The sequence below is a fragment of the Protopterus annectens genome, chromosome 17.part0 (assembly GCF_019279795.1).
Source record: "Protopterus annectens isolate FY-2018-M chromosome 17.part0, PAN1.0, whole genome shotgun sequence".
Classification (NCBI taxonomy): Eukaryota; Metazoa; Chordata; order Ceratodontiformes; family Protopteridae; genus Protopterus; species Protopterus annectens.
Genome location: NC_056751.1, coordinates 600,251,681 through 600,272,372, shown reverse-complemented (window position 1 = coordinate 600,272,372; position 20,692 = coordinate 600,251,681). Strand labels below are relative to the sequence as shown.

The 20,692-nt window shown below is 46.3% G+C and overlaps 1 protein-coding gene across 1 annotated transcript in view; it reads right to left on the bottom strand.

Annotated features, from left to right (window-relative positions):
• Positions 1-20,692, bottom strand: part of PPP6R1 (protein phosphatase 6 regulatory subunit 1) — a 3,522,349-nt gene that overhangs the window by 3,216,984 nt on the left and 284,673 nt on the right. Inside the window, exon 2 of the mRNA XM_044059463.1 lies at positions 4,376-4,612. Coding sequence (XP_043915398.1) covers positions 4,376-4,602 — 227 coding nt within the window. The 5' untranslated portion in view covers positions 4,603-4,612. The remainder of the gene's footprint in view (positions 1-4,375; positions 4,613-20,692) is intronic.

Genomic DNA, 20,692 nt, shown 5'->3' with positions numbered 1-20,692 from the left:
TTTTTAGCTGTGGTCGCTACTGCCTTGGGACCCTGGGATATAGTTTCTGGGTCTGCAAGTGGGGCCTTGTAAAGGTGGTGATGAGTATCTGGCACCCTGTAAAATCTGTCTGGTTTGGCAGGGGCTGGGGTAACGAATCTGGAGCGGAGCAAACATCATTGAAAGCATCATCCACCACAGAGAGAACAGGAGGTATAGCTAAGGGCCTGTGCTGTGGGAGGTGCAGAAAGGTCCTAAGTCTTTTTCTGGAGTCTGAAAAATCCTGTTGCTGCCATTGGAACTGTTCTCGCATGGCATGCAAGGTTTCCCCAAAGGAGAATTCTTCTGGTGGGGAAGCAGCTGGAATGGATTCTTCAGCATCAGAATCTTCAAAATTGGAGAAGGGAGCCTCAGGCTGGTCAGTTATGTCTGATTCATCAGCAGAATCATCAGAAGACACTGGCTCAGGGGGCTCTGCCCTAGGTCTCTTCTCTGGGGGCTGAGGCCCTGTCTGGGTGAGATTGAGATCCTCTAATTAAAGAAATTAAATCTTCTGCCAAAGAAAGCATTTGAGAACTAGAAGAGGGCCTGGATGAGGGGGTTTAACAGGCACTGATTTAGTAGTCTTGGCTGCTTTAGCCCTGGCGAAGGCCTTAATGGACATGGCTGCTGGAGGCCTAGCAGCACCACGTGCTGGGGTAGAGACATCCAAGGGATGGTGTCTGATAAGTCAACCACCGTAGTGGGTAAAATTTCTGAGGTCGATTCAAGAATTGTAGCAGGGGCCTCAGTTGTAAGAATAGGTTCAGCTGTACTTTGAGCAGTTTTCGGTTTCGCCGAAACCGAGACACTTCGCGTTTGCTTTGCCGTGGTTTCGGCCGTAACCGCGGACCGCCAGTGTCGGGCTTTATCTTTGCGTTTTTTGGAAGATTGGGTAGTCGGAGGATCCGGCGGCATAATGTACGCAAAATCAGTACCGCAAAACTGTTCTGCGAACTCCGACCGACGCCTAAGCGTCGTCGGTTGAAAGAGGCACAGGCGAACAGGCTGCTACGTCGTGGGCTGGGCCTAAACAAGGCAGACAGTAAGAGTGGAAATCTTTATGAGGTATTTGTTTCCCACAGGTTAAACAATTGTTAACTTTTTCTGACATCGGCTGAGGCAAGAAAGAGTCCCCAACGGGGTACTTAGCTTTAGAAGTCTTCGAAGAGTATTCGGTAGAAGTAATCTCTGGATCCGAGCGACCGGCACTTGCGAACAGCTTCTGCTTGGGCGCCACGGCAAGAAAGACTGAGGAAAATGGCATCGGCTGATGCTTTTATACCCGAAGACCAACAGAGATGACGTCGGGTGGAGTGCGACATCAGCCGAAGCCGGACCCGGACTTTGGAATCCGGCCGACTGCAGGGCTGCCTGACGACAGGACAACCCACTTGTTATGACTGCAGATGCATCCATGAAGGACATCTCAAATGTGATGACTGCAACAATGGAACACAAAGAGCATCCACATTTTCTTCACCCCTTGCTGATTCCGGGAAAAGGATCATTGAGGGGTTGAGAAGTGGATCCCAACGGCAGACAAGGTCTTCCAGTCTTTGACCAACGTTCTGTGTATAGTGTTTCCAAAGAGAGTGGAACCATCATATGGGGCACTGGTGAAAGATGCCTTGAAGGGCTCCGAAAATGCACAAACCTGGAACTAGGCTGACGCCTGATGGCAACGCCTGTACTGGCCGCTCTAGTGGCACCTTCAGTAGTGTGGGACAGGAGAGCTGCATAGAGGTGTTGGAAACAGAAGTGAGGGTGGCCATACGGGTGGAGAACACCTTCTACTCCTCCGCTGAGATGGACCCTGGGGCAGACTCAGCTACCTCCCTGACCAGGTCTCGCTGAAGTCTGATCACATGTGCCATATAGTTCAGCGTACATACCGCGAACAAAGCCGAATCGTAGACCCACTTTCCAAAATGGTCCATGACCCAGGACTCCCAGTCCAGACGAAGGACTGCAGATCTCTCCTAAGCGAGCTCTTTCTTGGTGGCCGCTGCCACCACCACCATGACATCAACCGGGGACCCCTTAGACCAGTGTTGCTTGTCCGATGGCACACTCAAAATCCTGTCGGGGTGCTAAGGAATAGTTCCACTGTGTCAGGCCCCATTCCATGCCCGAGATGTCATTAAATCCACCACTGGATCCACAGGAGGGGACACCCAGAAGGTAGAGGGTCCTGTGCCAAACACATCCAAAAACACAGACATTCAAGGATGGGTTTTTGGGCAGACCACCCCCCCCCCACACGCTAGTGAAGGATTTCCACAATGTCTCCAAAGGAGAAATCTTCTGGGGGTGACCAAGGGGAACCCTCCCCTTCCTCTCAATCTGTGTCTTCTGTGAGGGACTCTGGTGGGGAGTCCAAGTGCCCTCTTTTACATGCATTTTCCAAGGAGGCTCCTCAGGGGTGTCTCTGGGGAGGACTCGGGAACATCTGGCTGTTCCCGTGGGGGAACTCTATCGGGTGGAGTGGCAACAGGCTGTCCCTGAGGGGGCAGGATGGCGGAATCCCGACCAGAAAAAGAGACAGCCAGGACAGACTGAAAGGACAATAGCATCAAGGGTCTCCATGGAACCGGGAGGACCCCCTCCACCACATCAAAAGCAGAAGGAGAATGAATCCCAGAAGCTGGGGCCAAGATTGGGTCTGTCTCCCTCTGCATCGACGAGGGAGCCGGACCTGAGCCTGCCACTGCTGAGACTCCAAGTGGAAGGGCCGACTCTGAAAGCCCCGGAGCCGACACCATAACCTTGAATCTGGTGCAGAGGCTACAGCTCCAAGACCCAGGCGGCTCTGAGCTAGTCAGAACCGAGCCGCTCAGGGCAATGGTGGGCGTCGAGGTACTAGGTAGGCATCAACATCTGGATGCAGATGGGCCTGAGACCCAAGAACTCCGAAATTGGGGGTCAGATTGGAGAAGGTGTAATAGGCATAAAGCAGAACTGCATGCTCCCAAGCCTGTATGTGAAAGGGGCAGGCAAGACTCCCAATATGGATCTTTGTCCGGATGAATTTCCACATCATCCTGTCCACCTCAGCTTCAGAGAGTTTGCGGGTGGACAGGGAAGAGGAAGCCACGGAAACTGACCAGGAGAGGTGCCGGGGAGAGGCCAATAAAAGGGATCGGCTAGGGAAACCTCTGGCTCTGAGGAAAAGTATGATGACTGCAGCCAAGAGGAGCCCAGGCTGGCAGCTGGGCAAGATCAGCCGAGGAAGAGCGTTCAGGGGACCACCTCCTAGGCCTGTCCCAGTGCTTGTGCTTCTCCCTGTCCCCGGATCTCGAAGTGAGAGGTTGAGTCCCAGAGGCCGGGGCAAAGGAAGCCGCAGTAGAGGTGGAAGCTGAAGCAGGGGCCATCAAGGAAGGTGGAGGAAGGAGGCCCCTGAGGATCAACTTGTTCCTCCTATCTATCAATGCGAGAGGGTTGAATCCCGTGCAGATCGAGGAGGAGGTATACAAGTGGGGAACCCCAAGGCAAACCACGCACAAAGTGCGGCCATCAGAAGGGGGAAGCTTCTGTCCGCATTTCCAGAATCCTGTCTTGGGGGTTTCAACCATGGTAATGGAAGGTGCACAGACAGACACACACACACACGTCAGAAGAAAGTGAAAAAAAAAGGAAAGAGAGGGCTTTTTTTTTTTTTAAATGGGTTAAGATGACTGACACCTAAGCACAAGGGTAGGGATGAAAGTAGGAACAAGAAACAAGAAGACACAGAGAAGAGAAGAAACAGACCAAAAAATTCCAATAAACTACTCACCTGGAACCTGGAGTAACGACCACGATGCTAGCTATACATGCGGCAAATGAGATCTGAGGGGAGGAGGGAGACAGGGCCATTATGAGTAGGGGAGGAGCTCGGATCCGATGCTAGAAAATGCGGCCGAGTCGGATCAGAGTCCCACAGGTTGAAGAACAAATGAAAACAACAACTTCAGATCTTCCAATTAAACATACAACTGCATGCAGTACATAAAACAAATACACCCAGAGATGAGATAACAGCATATTTTGTCTTTCTCTGTCTAAATATAAAAACAGTCATATGAGATTCTAATATGGAAATGCAAATACCTCAGGTCAGCTGCAAAGACCAGAAAAAAGGTCACAACAGTACTTACGAAATATGAACACGTACTTCTTTGAAGAAACAAAACAGAACTGTAAGAATAACTGTAGTAAAGCAAAGATCACTCAAGACACGTGCAACAAACATGATGGTAATTTATACTACAAGTAAAATAAACTAAAGTTATTCACATGCCGTGAAATAAACTGAATGGCAATAGAAGCAGAAGCAATCATTAACTTGGTATTCAGGAAACAAAAAAATGCTTACTTGAATCGTATTTTCTCATCCACATCACACGGAGGTTCCTCGGTAATACTGTTGACCAAGGTAGTCATGTTTTGTGGCCGTATAAGGAAATCAACCAATTTGCGGTTAGTAACTTTGCACTCCTGCAGGACATCCTCCTCATCCAGTACTTCGAACAGCGAAATATCATCCCGTTCCAACAAAGTATCAATGTGGGATGTTGTATGTAGATCAAACTTCCAAAACATGGCTCATTTACTGTCAACAAAACATCAGAAAGCAGAGCATTAACTACAGATGTTGTATGCTATAGTCATTCTTAATAAAAACGGGCAAAGTCAAAAACACATGTTTTTCATGAGGCATAGTCAACATCTGGAATAAAAAAAAAGTTGAACAGTACTTCTGGTTTTAAATATGTACCTCCTAAAATGTTCTTCATTTTACCTCCTAATTACTTTCAAACAAATTAAAATTATGTACTCACCATAAAGTAAAGTTGTGTATACTTACCATAAATGTAGATGTTCGAGTGTATTCACTGTTGCAGTCATCACATATGGGTTATCTGCCTGCAGGTAGCCTCAGTCGGCCTGAATACCAGAGTCTTGGGATTTCTGCGTCCGATGCTGTCGCTTCTTCCATGATGTCAGCTGGTCAGGGGTATAAAACATGCATCCAATGCCATTACATCAGTTCTTCTTGCCCCAGATGTCAGGTGCCCCCACAACAGGAAGCAATTATATTATATTGTGTAACATCCCCAGCAAAAAGCAAATACACATAGTATAAGATATGCCAAACAAAAAGGACAGGTGAAAGCAAAGACAATCAGGGGGCTGGAGGGAGGGTAACCAGGACTGCAACAGTGAATACATTCGAACATCTACATTTATGGTAAGTGTACAGAACTGTACTATGTTCTTCGTGTTTCAATGTTGCAGTCATCACATTTGGGTTGATTCTCAAAGCTAAGGAAGGGTGGGGGTAGATTAAGAAGCATTAGGGCTGGCAATCAGGCCCTGTAAGACTGCTGTGGCAAATCCAGCTCTGGATTTAGAAAAGATAGGCAAGTGGTAATGCTTGGTGAAAGTATGTACAGAGCTCCAGGATGCAGCTTCCAGGATGTCCCTGGTAGAGACTCCTCTGAGAAATGCAGTAGAGGTAGATGCAGCTCTAGTGGAATGTGTTCTTATCCCCTTGCCATGGTGCTTGTAGCAGAAATGGATGCAGTGTGCTATCCATTTGGAAGTGGTTTGCTTTGAAATGGCCTTCCCGTCTGCCCCTGCAGCAAAGCTGCCTAGCAGCTGGTAAGATTTTCTGAAAGGCTTAGTCCTGTCTAAATAGAATCTAAGTTGTCTGTGCACATCCAGAGAATGCAGTATCCTTTCCCCCCTTATTCTGAGGATTACGGAAAAAAAAGTAGGCAAACGAATGTACTGGTTTAAGGCCACACTGGACACCACCTTGGGCATAAAAGATGGGTTTAGTCCTGAGGGAAACCCTGTCTGCATGGAAGATAATGAAGGATTTCACTGCCATAAGGGCCTGTAGTTCAGACACTCTTCTAGCTAAAGTGATGGCTAAAAGTAAAGCTGTTTTCAGAGAGAGGAATTTCAACTCTGCTGTAGCAGCAGGTTTAAAGGGGGGAAGAGTACGTTTTTCCAATACAAAGTTAAGGTCCCAAGTAGGAGTGGGAACTCTCCGGGGGGGGGGGGGTCTTAAATTTTTGGCCCCTCTAAGGAATTGTTTTACCACAGGATGAGAGAAGAGGGGTGGCTCAGTATTATAAAGAGTGGAGATGGCTGAGGCATGAATCTTAATCAAAGAGAAAGATAGGCCCTTGTGGAGCATTTCTGTTATGTAATCTAGTATATGAGGTAAGCTGGGCACCGTTGTGCCCATCCCCTGAGAATGGCTCCAGGAACAGTATCTTTTCCACTTTTCTGAATAGGATTTTGTAGTACTAGGCCTCCTTACCTCAAGAATGACATCCAGCACCTGCTTACTGAGGGTTGCTAGAGGTGAGCTCTGGAGATTAGCCAGGCTGCAAGGTTCAGGGTTTGAAGCTGAGGGTGAAGAATCTGGCCCGCCTGCTGGGACAGCAGGGAAGGGGTCTGAGGTAGGTGCCATGGTTGTAGCGCTGTCAGACTGCGCAAAAGAGGGTACCAGTGCTGGCGTGGCCAGTCTGGTGCAATCAGGATCATCCTTGGCTTGTCCTGTTTGATCTTTAGTAGAATCTTCAAGAGGAGAGGCAGAGGGGGGAAAGCACAGACTGAGAGGCTTTCCCAGGTAAAGGACAGGGTATCAACTTTCCAAGCTTGACTGTGGGGAGTTCTGGTGCAGCATTTGTTCACTTGAGCTCCGAGGGGAAGCAAACAGGTCTACCTCCGGAGTCCCCCATTTGTTCCTCAAGAGCTAGAATATTTTGGGTTCCAGTTTCCATTCGTGTGGGTCCATGAGATATCTGCTTAAGTCGTCTTCCAGTGAATTTAGCTTGCCTGGCAGGAATTAAGCTTGTAGGTGCACTTGGTTGCTCAAGGCTGTGTTCCACAAAGCCATGGCTAGTGTGCAGAGTGGGTAGGAATGGGTTGCCCCCTGCTTGTTTATGTACCACATAACTGTGGTGTTCTGTCTTTACCAATAGTTTGTCCTGGAAGAATAAGGTCTTTGAAGGCTCTCAGAGCACTCTGTACAGCGAACATTTCTTTTTGATTGATATGCAGGTGCATCTGCTTTGGGTTTCATTTGCCCTGAATGCACTGCCCTGCCATGTGAGCCCCCCATGCATAGTTTGATGCGTCTGTTGTTAGGGTTTGGGTGGCAGGGGGTAGAGTGAAAGGGTGCCCCTTGTTGTGGTTGATGGCCTCTGCCCACCAAAGGAACTTTGTCCTTAGACAAGGGATGATAGGAATTACTGTTTCCAGGTCCTGAGAATGTTGACACAATAGACTTTTTAGATACCATTGAGGTTTCCTCATATGCAATCTTGCATATGGAATTAACAGAATGCAAGAGGCCATGAACCCCAGAGCTTGCAGTATTTTCCTTGCAGATAGTTGAGTTTTTGTGGCCAGTAGGTTGAAGTAAGTTGTCAATTAAATTGGCTTCTCTGGAGTGAGGAATGCCATCTGGGAAGTTGTGTTCAAACCTGCTCCTAGGAATACAATCTGTTGGCAGGGTACTAGGTGTGATTTCTTCTCATCGATGGTGAACCCCAGTGAAGTCAGAAGTCTCTCTACAAATGCCAGGTGCTGTAATAGCAAGTCCTGACTGTCCGCCTGAATCAGGCAGTCGTCCACGTATGGGTAAATCTGAATATTTCTCTGCCTGCAAAATGCAATGGCTGGAGCTAGGCACTTTGTGAATACCCTGGGTGCAGCAGATAAGCCAAAAGGAAGTGCAGAGAAAGTACAGTTTTGTACCTACCATAAATGTAGATGTCCGAACTGGATAGCATCTGCAGTCATAACAAATGGGTTGTCCTGTCGTCAGGCAGCCCTTCGGTCAGCCGGATTCCAAAGTCCGGGTCCGCTCGCTGATGTCGCTTCACCCGACGTCATCTCTGCTGGTCTTCGGGTATAAAGGCATCAGCCGACGCCATTTTCCTCAGTGTTTCTTGCCCCAGATGCCAATTGCCCTCTTGGAAAGCTAAATTTTGGATAAATGCCAATGTTTCCAAAATAGTAGAAGGCAAACACAAAAAATAAACATGTATGTACATATATACAAACAAATACACCATAAGAGACTCCCCCCCCAGCTAGCTATTAGGAGGGTAAGTACCCTAGGAGTACCGCAGAGGGGAAGGAGGAAGGGTAATCCTGACTGCAGATGCTATCCAGTTCGGACATCTACATTTATGGTAGGTACAAAACTGTACTATGTCCTTCATGGATGCATCTGCAGTCATAACAAATGGGTAGAATACCATAGCCAAACTAGGGGAGGAGGAATAATAATTATGGTGTAGTCAGGATCCCTTGCAGTACAGCAGTGGCAAACCCTGCTCGGGATCTAGAATATAGAGGTAAATTATAATGCTTGGCAAATGTATGCACGGAGGTCCAAGTAGCCGCCTCAATAATGTTTTTGGTTGCCACTCCTCTTAAGAAAGCTGTGGTAGTGGCTGTAGCCCTTGTAGAATGAGGTCTTATGTTCTGTGGAATTGGTTTTCCATGGTAGGAGTAACAGAATCTTATGCAATTTCCTATCCATTTGGAGATTGTCTGTTTGGAAATTGCTTTTCCTTCCCTTCCTGTTGCATAGGCTACAAAGAGCTGGTCAGTTTTTCTGTTACCTTTGGTTCTGTCCAGGTAGTAGCGTAACTGTCTATGTACATCCAAGGTATGCATTATTCTTTTGCCTCTGTTTTGTGGATTGGGAAAGAAGGTAGGTAGGTGGATTGCCTGGTTTAAAGACACTCTGGATACCACCTTAGGCATAAATGTAGGATTAGTTCTCATGGATACCCTAACTTGATGGAAGATTAGGAAGGGTTGCACTGCCATTAAGGCCTGTAGTTCCGAAACCCTCCTTGCTGAAGTAATAGCCAGCAGGAAAGCAGTTTTCCATGACAGGTGTTGTAGATCTGCTGTTGCTGCTGGTTCAAACGGAGGTAGTGTCAACTTTTCTAGTACAAAATTCAAGTCCCATGCTGGTAATGGTGGTTTCCTAGGAGGTTTTACATTCTTGATCCCTCTGAGAAACTGCCTGAGTAGGGGATGTGAAAAGACAGGAGGATCAAAGCTGTATTCTGCTGAAATAGCGGATGCATGTATCTTGATGGAGGAATAGGACAGGCCTGTATGTAGAAGCTCTGCCAAGTACTCCAGAATGTTAGCAATATCTATGTTCGACACATCTTTTCCCCTTTCAGTACTCCAAATGACGAACCTTTTCCATTTTCCTGCATAGTTCCTTCTTGTTGAAGGTCTGCGGGCTTCAAGGATAATGTCTTTAACCCTTTGTGAAAGGTCTGGGTTAGTTACTGCTATGTGATGTTCCAGGCTGTCAGTTGCAAGGTTTTTAGGTTTGGATGTATGATGTTGTAGTTGTTCTGAGTTAACATCAGAGGCATCAGGGGTATTGACCACATTTTCTCCCGAGACATGCTCCTCAGCAATGGGTACCAGTGTTGTCTTGGCCAGTTCGGAGCTATCAGGATTATCCTTGGACGTTCCTCTTTGATTTTCAGTAGTACCTTGTGCATCAAGGGAAGAGGTGGGAATGCATATGCTGTCAGGTCTTTCCAGCTGAAGGATAGAGAGTCCACCTTCCATGCAAGTGGGTGGAATGTCCTTGTGCAGAATTTTTTGAGCTGGTGATTTTGTGGGGAAGCGAATAGATCTATATGTGGCATTCCCCATTTCTTTGTGATGGCCTTGAAGATGTCCGGGTGTAGCATCCATTCGTGAGCATTCGAGGTTGTTCTGCTTAAAATGTCTGCTAGGGTGTTCTCTTTTCCCGGTACAAATATTGCCTGTAACTGGATGTTGTAGCTGAGAGCCAGATTCCAAAGGTCCAAAGTCATTCTGCATAGGGGGTAAGAATGAGTGCCTCCCTGTTTGTTGATGTACCACATGACTGTGGTGTTGTCTGTCCTTATCATCAAATGGCCTTCTTTGAGGAATGGTCTGAATTTTAGGATTGCCAGTTTTACTGCCAGCATTTCTTTTGGTTTATGTGCAGGTGCAACTGGTCCTGAGTCCACAGTCCTTGTATGCATTTGTCCAGCATGTGTGCCCCCATCCTAGGTCTGAGGCATCCGTAGTGATGGTTTGGTTTGCTCGAAAGTTGTGGAAGGGTAAGCCTGGGTTTGACTGGCATGCCCGAGCCCACCAGAGGAACTCCTGTTTTAAGCATGGGATTAGTGGTATTTCTGTTTCTAAGCTGTGCCTGTGTTGAGACCATAAATTCTTTAGGTACCACTGTAACTTTCTCATATGCAGTCTGGCATGTGGGACCAAGATTATGCATGATGCCATGAAGCCCAAGGCCTGCAGAACTTTTCTTGCTGTTAGTTTGTTCTGCTTTGTTAATGCTAAGAATTAAAGAGGGAGTTATTTTTGTTTTTCTGCAGTTAGGAATGCCATCTGTTTTACTGTGTCCAATTCCGCGCCCAAGAATGTTCTTGTCTGGGATGGGATCAGCCTTGACTTTTGAAAATTGACTGTGTATCCCAAGGCTTGTAGCAAGTAAATGACCCTTTGTAAATCTGTTGTCAGCTTGCTTTTGTTGTCCGCTTGTAACAGGCAGTCATCCAGGTATGGATAAATTTGAATTCCCTGTACTCTGCAGTGAGCGATTACTGATGCCAGGCATTTTGTGAATACTCTGGGCGCAGTAGATAAGCCAAAGGGCAATGCTGAGAATTGATAATGCTCTGATCCTGCAAGAAATCTGAGGCATCTTCTGCAATTTGGTCGAATGGGGACGTGCAGGTATGCCTCCTTGAGATCTAGAGTTACCAGCCAACACTCCTTGCCCAGCATGGGAAGAAGTTGCTGTAGGGTCAGCATTTTGAATTTTGGGACAATGATGTATGTGTTTAAGATGGACAGGTCGAGAATAGGTCTCCAGTTTTTTTCTTTTCTTGGTACTAGGAATAGTCTGGAGTAGAATCCTTTGCCCTGTTCTGTTATTGGCACCCTTTCCACAGCTCTCATCTTTATTAATTCCGCTATCTGGTGCAGGGCTTCTATTTTTTGGTTTGGGGGCAGGTTTGGCATTCCTCTTTTTACTGGTAAAGTGTGGAAGTGGAACCGGTAGCCTTGGTCTATGGTCTGCAAAATCCACTTGTCTTTTGTAATATAGTGCCAATTTTTGGAGAATAAGGCTAACTTTCCGCCTAATGGTGCTGCTATTTGTTCCCTGGTAGGCGGAAGTAGAACCAAGTCATTGAGATTGTCCTGTTGTAGTGGCAGTGGTTGTGTCTGTGCCTCGGTTATTGCCTTGCCACTGTCGTCCTCTGTAGGCACCTCCTCTGGATTGATTTCTGCCCCTAGAGCGTCTGTTCCTGCCCCTTTGGGATCTTGTGGAGTCAGGAAAGGACCAATTTTTGGCAGGCCAGTTCCTGCTAAACCTTGGGGGCTGAACCTGTAGGAAATCTTTAACTGTTTGTACAGATTTTGCCTTGTCTTACATTTTCTTCATTACCTGCTGGGCAGGTTCCCCAAATAGACTGGCCTTATCCATAGGAGCATCCAATAGCTTAGCTTTAACATGATCCGGCAAGACCTGTTCTTTCAACCATGCATGCCTTCTTATCACTGTGCCAGTCATGGCTGATCTAAATGAAGCCTCCAGTGCATCATAGCCACATTTTAAAGAATGGTTACTAACCTGTTGGATATTATTCACCATTTCTAATACATATTTCTTATCTAAAGATTCACCAAAGGACAGCTTTTTAATTAACTGATCAAGCATAAACTCTTGGTATTGGATCATGTGAAACTGACAGTTTAAAGCTCTAGCTGAGAGAGTAGCAGAGGTGTAGACTTTTTTCCCCCATCTCTCTAAGGACCTGGATTCCCTTTCAGAGGGAATAGGGTTTTTTGCTGTGGTCGAGGCTACTGCCTTAGGCCCCTGGGATATAGTTTCGGGGTCTGCAAGTGGGGCCTTGTATAGGTGGTGATGAGTGTCTGGCACCCTGTAAAATCTATCTGGTTTGGCAGGGGCTGGAGGTAAAGAATCAGGTGCAGTGCAGACATCATTAAATGCATCGTCCACAACAGGTAGGACAGGAGGTATAGCTAATGGCCTATGTTGTGGTAAGTGCAGAAAAGTCCTAAGCCTTTTTCTTGAATCTGAGAAATCTTGTCCCTGCCATTGGAATTGTTCTCTCATGGCATGTAAGGTTTCCCCAAAGGAGAATTCCTCTGGTGGAGAGGCAGCTGGAATGGATTCTTCAGCATCTGAATCTTCATAATTGGAAAAAGGAGCCTCTGGCTGGTCTGTAATGTCTGAGTCATCCGCAGAATCATCAGAGGACACAGGCTCGGGGGCCTCTGCTCTAGGTCTCTTTTCTGGTGGCTGGGAGGCCCTGTCTGGGTGAGATTGGGATCCCCTAATTAAGGATATTAAATCTTCTGCCAGAGTAAGCATTTGAGAACTAGAAGTGGGCCTGAGTGAGGGTGGTTTAACAGGCACTGATTTAGCTGATTTGGCTGCTTTAGCCCTGGCAAAGGCCTTAATAGACATGGCTGCAGGAGGCCTAGCAGCACCACGTGCTGGGGTAGAGATATCCAAGGGGATGGTGTCTGATAGATCAGTAGGAACCACAGTTGTAGGCAAAATTTCTGAGGCTGATTCAGGTAAGGTAGCAGGAGCCTCAGTAGTAGTCATGGATTCGGCTGAAGATTGACCAGTTTTCTCGGTTTCGGCGAAACCGAGACACTCGCTTGCTTAACCGTGGTTTCGCCAAACCGCGGACCGCGAGTGTCGGTCTTTTCTTTGCGTTTTAACAATTTGGGTAGTCGGAGGATCCGACGGCATAATGTACGCAAAATCTGAGCGAAAAACTGTTCAGCAAACTCCGACCGACGCCTAAGCGTTCGTCGGTTGAAGGAAGCACAGGCCGAGCAGGCTGCTACGTCGTGGTCTGGGCCTAAGCAAGGCAAACAGTAAGAGTGGAAATCTTTATGAGGTATTTGTTTCCCACAAGTTAAACAGTTATTGACTTTTTCTGACATCGGCTGAGGCAAGAAAGAGTCCCCAACGGGTACTTAGCTTTTAGAAGTCTTGAGTAGTATTCGGTAGTAGTAATCTCTGGATCTGACCGACCGGCACTTGTGAACAGCTTCTGCTTCGGGCGCCACGCGGCAAGAAAGACTGAGGAAAATGGCGTCGGCTGATGCCTTTATACCCGAAGACCAGCAGAGATGACGTCGGGTGAAGCGCGACATCAGCCGAAGCCGGACCCGGACTTTGGAATCCGGCCGACCGAAGGGCTGCCTGACGACAGGACAACCCATTTGTTATGACTGCAGATGCATCCATGAAGGACATCTGATAGTGCATGGAGCCTGCCCTGAAGAATAGGTATTTCCTGCAAGATTCTCTGATTGGGATGTGCAGATAAGCGTTTTTTTTAAGTCTAGGGGTGCCAGCCAGACATCCTTGGCTAGCATAGGAATCAGCTGTTGGGAGAGTTAGCATTCTGAATTTTGGAACCACCAGAAAGGTATTGAGAATAGACAGACCCAGGATAGGACGCCAGGAGTTTTCTTCTCTAAGAACCATGAAAGTACAATTTTGTACCTACCATAAATGTAGATGTTAGAGTGTCTTCACTGCTGCAGTCATTACACTTGGGTAATCCTGCTGTCAGGCGGTCCTGCAGTCGGCCAGAGTTCCAAAGTCTTGGTCCGGCGTCGGTTGCCGTCGCTTCTTCCCGGATGTCAGTGCACCACGGGTATATAAGATGCAGCCAACGCCATTTTCTTCAGTTTTTCTTGCCCAAAATGTCAGGTGCCTCCAAATAGGTAGGCAATACATAATGATAATCAAACATACAAATAAGGTAAACAAAACCTTCAGTTACCAGCAAATAGACCACATAGGTAGTATAGGGTTGAGAGGTATACATAGGTCCCAGCTAAGAAAGAGGGGATGGCGAGTGGGTAACCTGGACTGCAGCAGTGAAGACACTCGAACATCTACATTTATGGTAGGTACAAAACTGTACTATGTTCATCGTGTTTCACTGCTGCAGCCATTACACTTGGGTTGAATCCCAAAGCTGAGTTAGGGTGGCTGGTTCTATAGAGGATTTGGGGTGGCTATGAGGCCCTGCAGCACTGCAGTGGCAAAGCCAGCTCTGGAACTAGAATAAAGAGGCAAGTGATAATGCTTGGTAAAGGTGTGCACTGAACTCCAAGTTGCAGCCTCCAAGATATCTTTGGGTGGTACTCCTCTAAGGTAGGCAGATGAAGTGGCTGTTGCCCTGGTGGAATGTGGCCTAATGTTACTAGGTAGAGGTTTCCCTTGCTGTGTGTAGCAGAACCGAATACAGTGTCCTATCTACTTAGAAATGGTCTGCTTTGAAATAGCCTTTCCCTGTGATCCTGCAGCATATGCTACAAACAATTGCTCAGTATTTCTGAAAGCTTTTGTTTTGTCCAAGATTGTCTGTGTATGTCCAAGGAATGCAGAAGTCTCTCCCCTTTATTCTGGGGATTTGGATAAAAGGTTGGCAAATGAATAGTTTGGTTAAGAGCCACACTGGATACCACCTTAGGCATAAATGAAGGATTTGTTCTTAAAGAAACCCTGTCTTGGTGAAAAATGATAAAAGGTTCCACTGCCATTGCTGCCTGTAACTATGAGACTCTTCTTGCTGAGGTTATTGCCAGAAGCAGAGCAGTTTTCCATGATATATATTTTAATTCTGCTGAATTGGCTGGCTCAAAAGGAGGTAAAGTTAGTTTTTCCAAAACAAAATTGAGGTCCAAAGTTGGTGCTGGTGCTCTCCGGGGCGGTCTTATGTTTTTAGCCCCTCTGAGATATTGTTTTAGCAATGGATGAGAGAAAATAGGAGGATCTGTGTTGTAATGAGCCGAGATGGCAGAGGCGTGGATCTTAATTGATGAAAAGGATAGCCCTTTGTCCAGCATCTCAGTCAAGTATTGTAGTATCTGAGGAATATTTGGGACAGGAGGGTCAAAGCTTTGAGCCTGGTTCCAGGCACAGAATCTCTTCCACTTTCTGAATAAGATTTCCTGGTGCTAGGCCTCCTGGCCTCCAAAATGACATCCATAACAGCTTTAGAGAGTGGTGTTGTCTGTTTGACTAATGAATCTGCCATGCCTCCAGGTTTAAAGTTTTGAGCTGACTGTGCAGGATCTGATTGTCTCGTCGAGTCAGAAGGTGCGGAGTTTGAGGTAAAATCCATGGTGGACCTTGAACTAAGTTCTTTAAGATTGGGTACCAGTGCTGGCGTGGCCAGTCTGGGGAAATCAGGATCATCTATGGATTCTCTTGTCTGGCTTTTAGGAGTACTTTTGAAAGGAGAGGCAGTGGTGGAAAGGCATACACTTTTAGGCTTTTCCAGCTGAACGAGAGAGCATCCACTTTCCATGCTTGTGTGCGCTAAGTCCTTGTGCAGTATTTTTGTAGTTGGCAATTCTTTGGGGTGACAAAAAGATCTATGTCTGGGCACCCCTATTTCTTTGTTATCATGCTGAATACTTGTGGATTTAACTTCCACTCGTGAGGATCCATGATGTTTCTGCTTAAGTCGTCTGCCAGTGTATTTTTCTCTACCGGCAGGAATTGTGCCTGCAGATGAACATGATAGGTTACAGCTGTGGTTCCACAAGGTCATGGCTTGTCTGCATAGGGGATAAGAATGAGTGCCCCCTTGCTTGTTTATGTACCACATAACTGTGGTGTTGTCTGTCTTTAATAAAAGTTGTCCTGGATGCAGAAGGTCCTTGAAAGCGGTTAGGGCATTTTGTACAGCCAACATCTCTTTTTGATTGATGTGAAGATGCATTTGATCTGCGGTCCATTTGCCCTGAATACATTTTCCTGCCATGTGTGCTCCCTAGGCGTAATCCGAAGCATCTGTTGTTAGTGTCTGCCTGGCTGTGGGAAGAATGAAAGGCTGTCCCTTGTTGAGGTGACATGCCTGCGCCCACCATCGAGACTACTGCTGTAGGCAGGGAATTAGAGGTATTACTGCTTCCAAACTGTGACAGTGTTGAGTCCAAACACTTTTTAGGTACCACTGTAATTTCCTCATATGCAGTCTAGCATATGGAATTAGAAGTATGCAAGATGCCATGAATCCCAAGGCCTGCAGAACTTTTCTTGCAGGGAGTTGGGTCTTTGTTGCCATCAACTGAAAGTACTGAGTCAGTTGTCCTTGCTTGTCTGGCGTGAGATAAGCCATCTGGGCCGTTGTATTTAAGCTGGCACCCAGGAATATTATCTCTTGTGAGGGGACTAGTTTTGATTTCTTTTCGTTTACTGTGCACCCTAGGCAAATTAGCAACCTTTTTACAAACGCCAGATGCTTTAGAAGAATGTCCTTGCTCTCTGCTTGAATAAGGCAGTCGTCCAGGTATGGATATATTTGAATTCCTTTTTGTCTGCAAAATGCAGTTACTGGTGCCAGGCACTTTGTGAAGACCCTGGGCGCAGTAGACAAGCCAAACGGCAGTGCAGAGAATTGGTAATGCATTGAACCAGCTACGAATCTGAGGTATCTTCTGCAATTTTGTCTGAAAGGGACATGCAGGTATGCCTCTTTGAGGTCCAAAGTAACAAGCCAAGCCTTCTTGCCCAGCATGGGAAGAAGCTGCTGTAGTGTCAACATTTTGAATTTCAGAACATCCAGGTAAGTGTTTAGAGTAGAAAGGTCTAGTGTGGGTCTGCAGGCTTTGTCCTTTCTGGGTACCAAGCAAAGTCTTGAGTAAAATCCTTGTCCCTGTTCCTGTTGTGGCACTTTTTGGATAGCTCTCATGTCCATGAGGGCTGTAATTTGTTTTTGTGCCTCTGCCCATTGATTTTGTGGCAGGTTTGGCATTCCTTTTAGCCTTGGTAGAGTGTGAAAGTGGAACCTGTAACCTTGAGACACAATGTTCAGAACCTATTTGTCTTGGGTGATTATATACCAATTTTGACAAAAAAGTGCTAGTTTTCCCCCTAAGGGAGCTGCCAAAAGAAAAGAGTTTGGCATTTGAAGGGGAAAGTCATTGGGACCGTTTCCTGTAAGGTTGTGACTTGTCTTCACCTTCTTTTGGGGTTGTAGCACCCCACTGTCGTGGTCTGTAAGAGCCTTGGGGCTGAGATCTGCCTCTTGGGAGTCTGTATCTGCCTCTTTGTGGTCTGTCTGACACTGGAAAGGACCAATTTTTTGAAGGCCAATTTCTACTAAATCGAGGTGGCTGTACCTGTAAGAAATCCTTTACTGTTTGTACAGATTTTGCCTTATCCTCCATTTTCTTTAATACCTCTTCTGCCTTAACACCAAATAGAATATCCTGCTGTAAAGGAGCATAATTTAGCCTTAACATGATCAGGTAAAGCTTGTTCTTTTAACCAAGCATGCCTTTCGAATTACAGATCCTGTAACTGCTGCTCTACAAGAAGCCTCTAATGAATCAAAACCACATTGCAAAGTATGTTTTCCCACTTGTTCAGTTGCATGCAATAATTCCTGCATTTCCTTAATAGTCAGGATGTTCTGAAACTGTAATCATTTTCTGTTTTAGCAGAGACATTAAATATTGTTGGTATTTAAGCATGTGGAACTGGCAATTTAAAGCTCTCACTGCTAAAGTTGCAGAAGTGTAAACTTTCTTCCCCCATCTGTCTAATGCTCTAGAATCCCTGTCAGAGTGAAGTGGATTCTTAGCCGTGGAAGCCTTTACCGCTTTGGGACCCTGGGAAATAGCTTCTGGATCAGCAGCAATATTTTTATAGAGAGATTTGTGAGAGTCAGGGACTCTCTAGTATCTGTCTGGCTTGACTGGTGCAGGGGGCAAAGAATCAGGATTTAAACTGGATTCAGAGAACACATCATCCACAACATCTAACATTGGCGGAATAGCCAGGGGTCTGTGCTGAGGTAATAAGAGAAAGTCTCGAGCCTTTTCTTGGATTCTGAGTAATCCTGGCCCTCCAAATGGAAATGCTCCCTCATGGTATGTAAAGTTTCCCCAAAAGAATAATCCTCAGGAGGAGAAGCTGAAGGAATAGATTCTTCAGCATCTGAGTTCTCATAGGGGGGTAAAGAGTATCCATGGTCCAAAGAGGAATCAAAAGAAATGGAAACCTGGTCATATTCTGTATCCTGCCTAGGCCTTTTATCAGGAGGGGGGATGGGAACTCCTGATCATAGTAATTAAGTCTTCGGCCATTTTAAGCATTTGTTTTTTTAGGCATGGAGGCCTGTCCAGGTGAATGCTGTACGTGCTTCTTTGTCTTTAATGGAGTTTTAGACTTGGCTGTGGTTTTTATGGTAAGCTGTGAAGGTCTGAAAACACCCTCAGAAGCAGATGCCTGCTCAGAGGCTCCGGACCCATCTGAAGGGTTAAGTTTCCGTAGGCCCAACACCTTGAGTATCCAGAGGCCTAGACATCTCCACATGGGAGTTGGAGGCGGCCTGTGGCTCTGAGGTAGCGGGTGTCAGGGGCTGCGAAAGCGCCTCACTGAGAACCGGCGACTGGCCTAGAAGAGGCTTCATCGTCAGTTTTGGGCCTCGGATGCCTGTCCTTATCCTTGTCTTTGCGTTTTTTGTGTATTCCTGTCGTTGGTTGTTCCAAAGGCAAGGTATAATTAAACCTTCGGCCAAAGTAATGGCGAGCAAAATCAAACCGACGTTTAATAGTGCGTTTGTTAAATTTAGCACAAAACCGACAACTAGTGACGGTGTGGTCTGGGCCTAGGCATGGAATACAGTAAGAATGAAAATCCTTATGAGGTATTTGTTTTCCACAAGAAATACAATTATTAACTTTTACTGACATCGGTCTGAGGCAAGAAAAAGTTTCCCCAATGGGGTACTTAGCTTTATAGAAGACTTCGGTTCTGAAATTCAAATTGAAAATCTCAGGAGTCGGCCGACCGGCATTTGCGAACTGCTTTTGCTTCGGGCACCACGCGGCAAGAAAGACTGAAGAAAATGGCGTCGGCTGCATCTTCTATACCCCTGGCGCACTGACGTCAGGGAAGAAGCGACAGCAACCGACGCCAGACCAAGACTTTGGAACTCTAGCCAACTGTGGGACCGCCTGACGGCAGGATAACCCAAGTGTAATGACTGCAGCAGTGAAACACGATGAACATCAGTCTCGAATAAAAGCCTTGTCCCCTTTGTTCTGCTGGGACAGGATGAATAGCCTTGATGCTGAGGAGAGAGAGCACTTGTTTTTGGGACACTGCTCACTGGTTTGGGAGGAGGTCTGGCCATCCACTTAGGGTTGGGAGTGAGTGGAAGTGGAATCTGTATCCTAGGGAAACTATGTTTAAAACCCATTTGTGTTGGGTAATTTATTCCCAGTTTTTTGTATGCAGGGCGAGCTTTCCACCTAAAGGTGCAAGTAGTTGGGCAAGGCTTGGAGGAGTTAAGGATAAGTTATTGTGCAATTGTACCACAGGGGGTGGTTTACTACTCTCTGCTTTGGACGTGGGAGCACCCCACTGCTTAGATCTGTGCATAACCTGAGACTGAAGTCTTGGTGGTCTGCTGCCCCTGGGTTTGGACTGAGAAGGCCTGGAAGGGACTGGAAAGGACCAGTTCTTTGAAGGCCAATGCCTACTGAATCTAGGTGGTTGCACTTGTAAGAAATCTTTAACAGTTTGCACAGATTCAGCTTTTTCCTCCATTCTTTTGAGGACTTCTGCTTTACTGCCAAAAAGGTGCTCTTGATTTAAGGCTGCATCCAGTAATTTTGCTTTTACATGATCTGGCAAGTTTTGTTCCTTAAGCCAAGCATGCCTTCTAAGTACAGACCCAGTGAAAGCAGCCCTGCAAGATGCTTCTAAAGCATCAAAGCCACTGAAAAGTATGTTTACCAACTTGGTCAGCACAATGCATCAACTCTTGTAAATCTTTGTGTTCTGCACAATCAAGAATCAACATCATTTTCTGTTTAATTAGCCCCATAATATGCTGCTGATACTTTAACATATGAAACAGGCAATTTAAAGCCCTAATGGCCAGAGTAGCAGACGTGTATACCTTCTTACCTCATTTGTCTAAAGCCCTAAAATCCCTGTCAGACAGGGTAGGATTTTTGGCAGTAGCAGCCTTAATACCGTTTGTTCCTTGGGAAATGGTCTCTGTATCCACAGTAGGATTCTTGAAGAGGAATATGTGAGAGACAGGTACTCTATAGTACCTGTCTGGTTTCTGGGAGCTGGTGGCAAAGTATTCGGGGTAAGGCTGGACTCCAATAAATCATCATCTACAATCTCCAGAACAGGGGGGATAGCTAGAGGCCTGTGCTGAGGCAGGTTTAAAAATTCCCTAAGTCTCTTTTTGGACTGAGAACAGTCCTGGCTTTCCCAGCGGAAATGCTCCCTAAGGGTATGCAAGGGTTCACCAAAAGAAAACTCTTCTGGAAGGGAAGCAGAGAGAATGGAATCCTCTGCATCAGAATCCTCATAGGTAGATAAGGGTAAATCCTGGTAGTCAGAAGGAACAGAGATACAAGATTCCTGATCAGAAGAATTAGAAGGAAAATCAGTTTTAGGTCTCTTAAATGGGGAAGGCTGGCTTCCCCTAATTAAGGTAATAAGGTCTTCAGCCATTCTAATCATTTGTTTTTGAGGCATGTAGGCCTGAGGATGTGCTTTTGTCGCTGGTTTTCTAGGCGTAGTGCA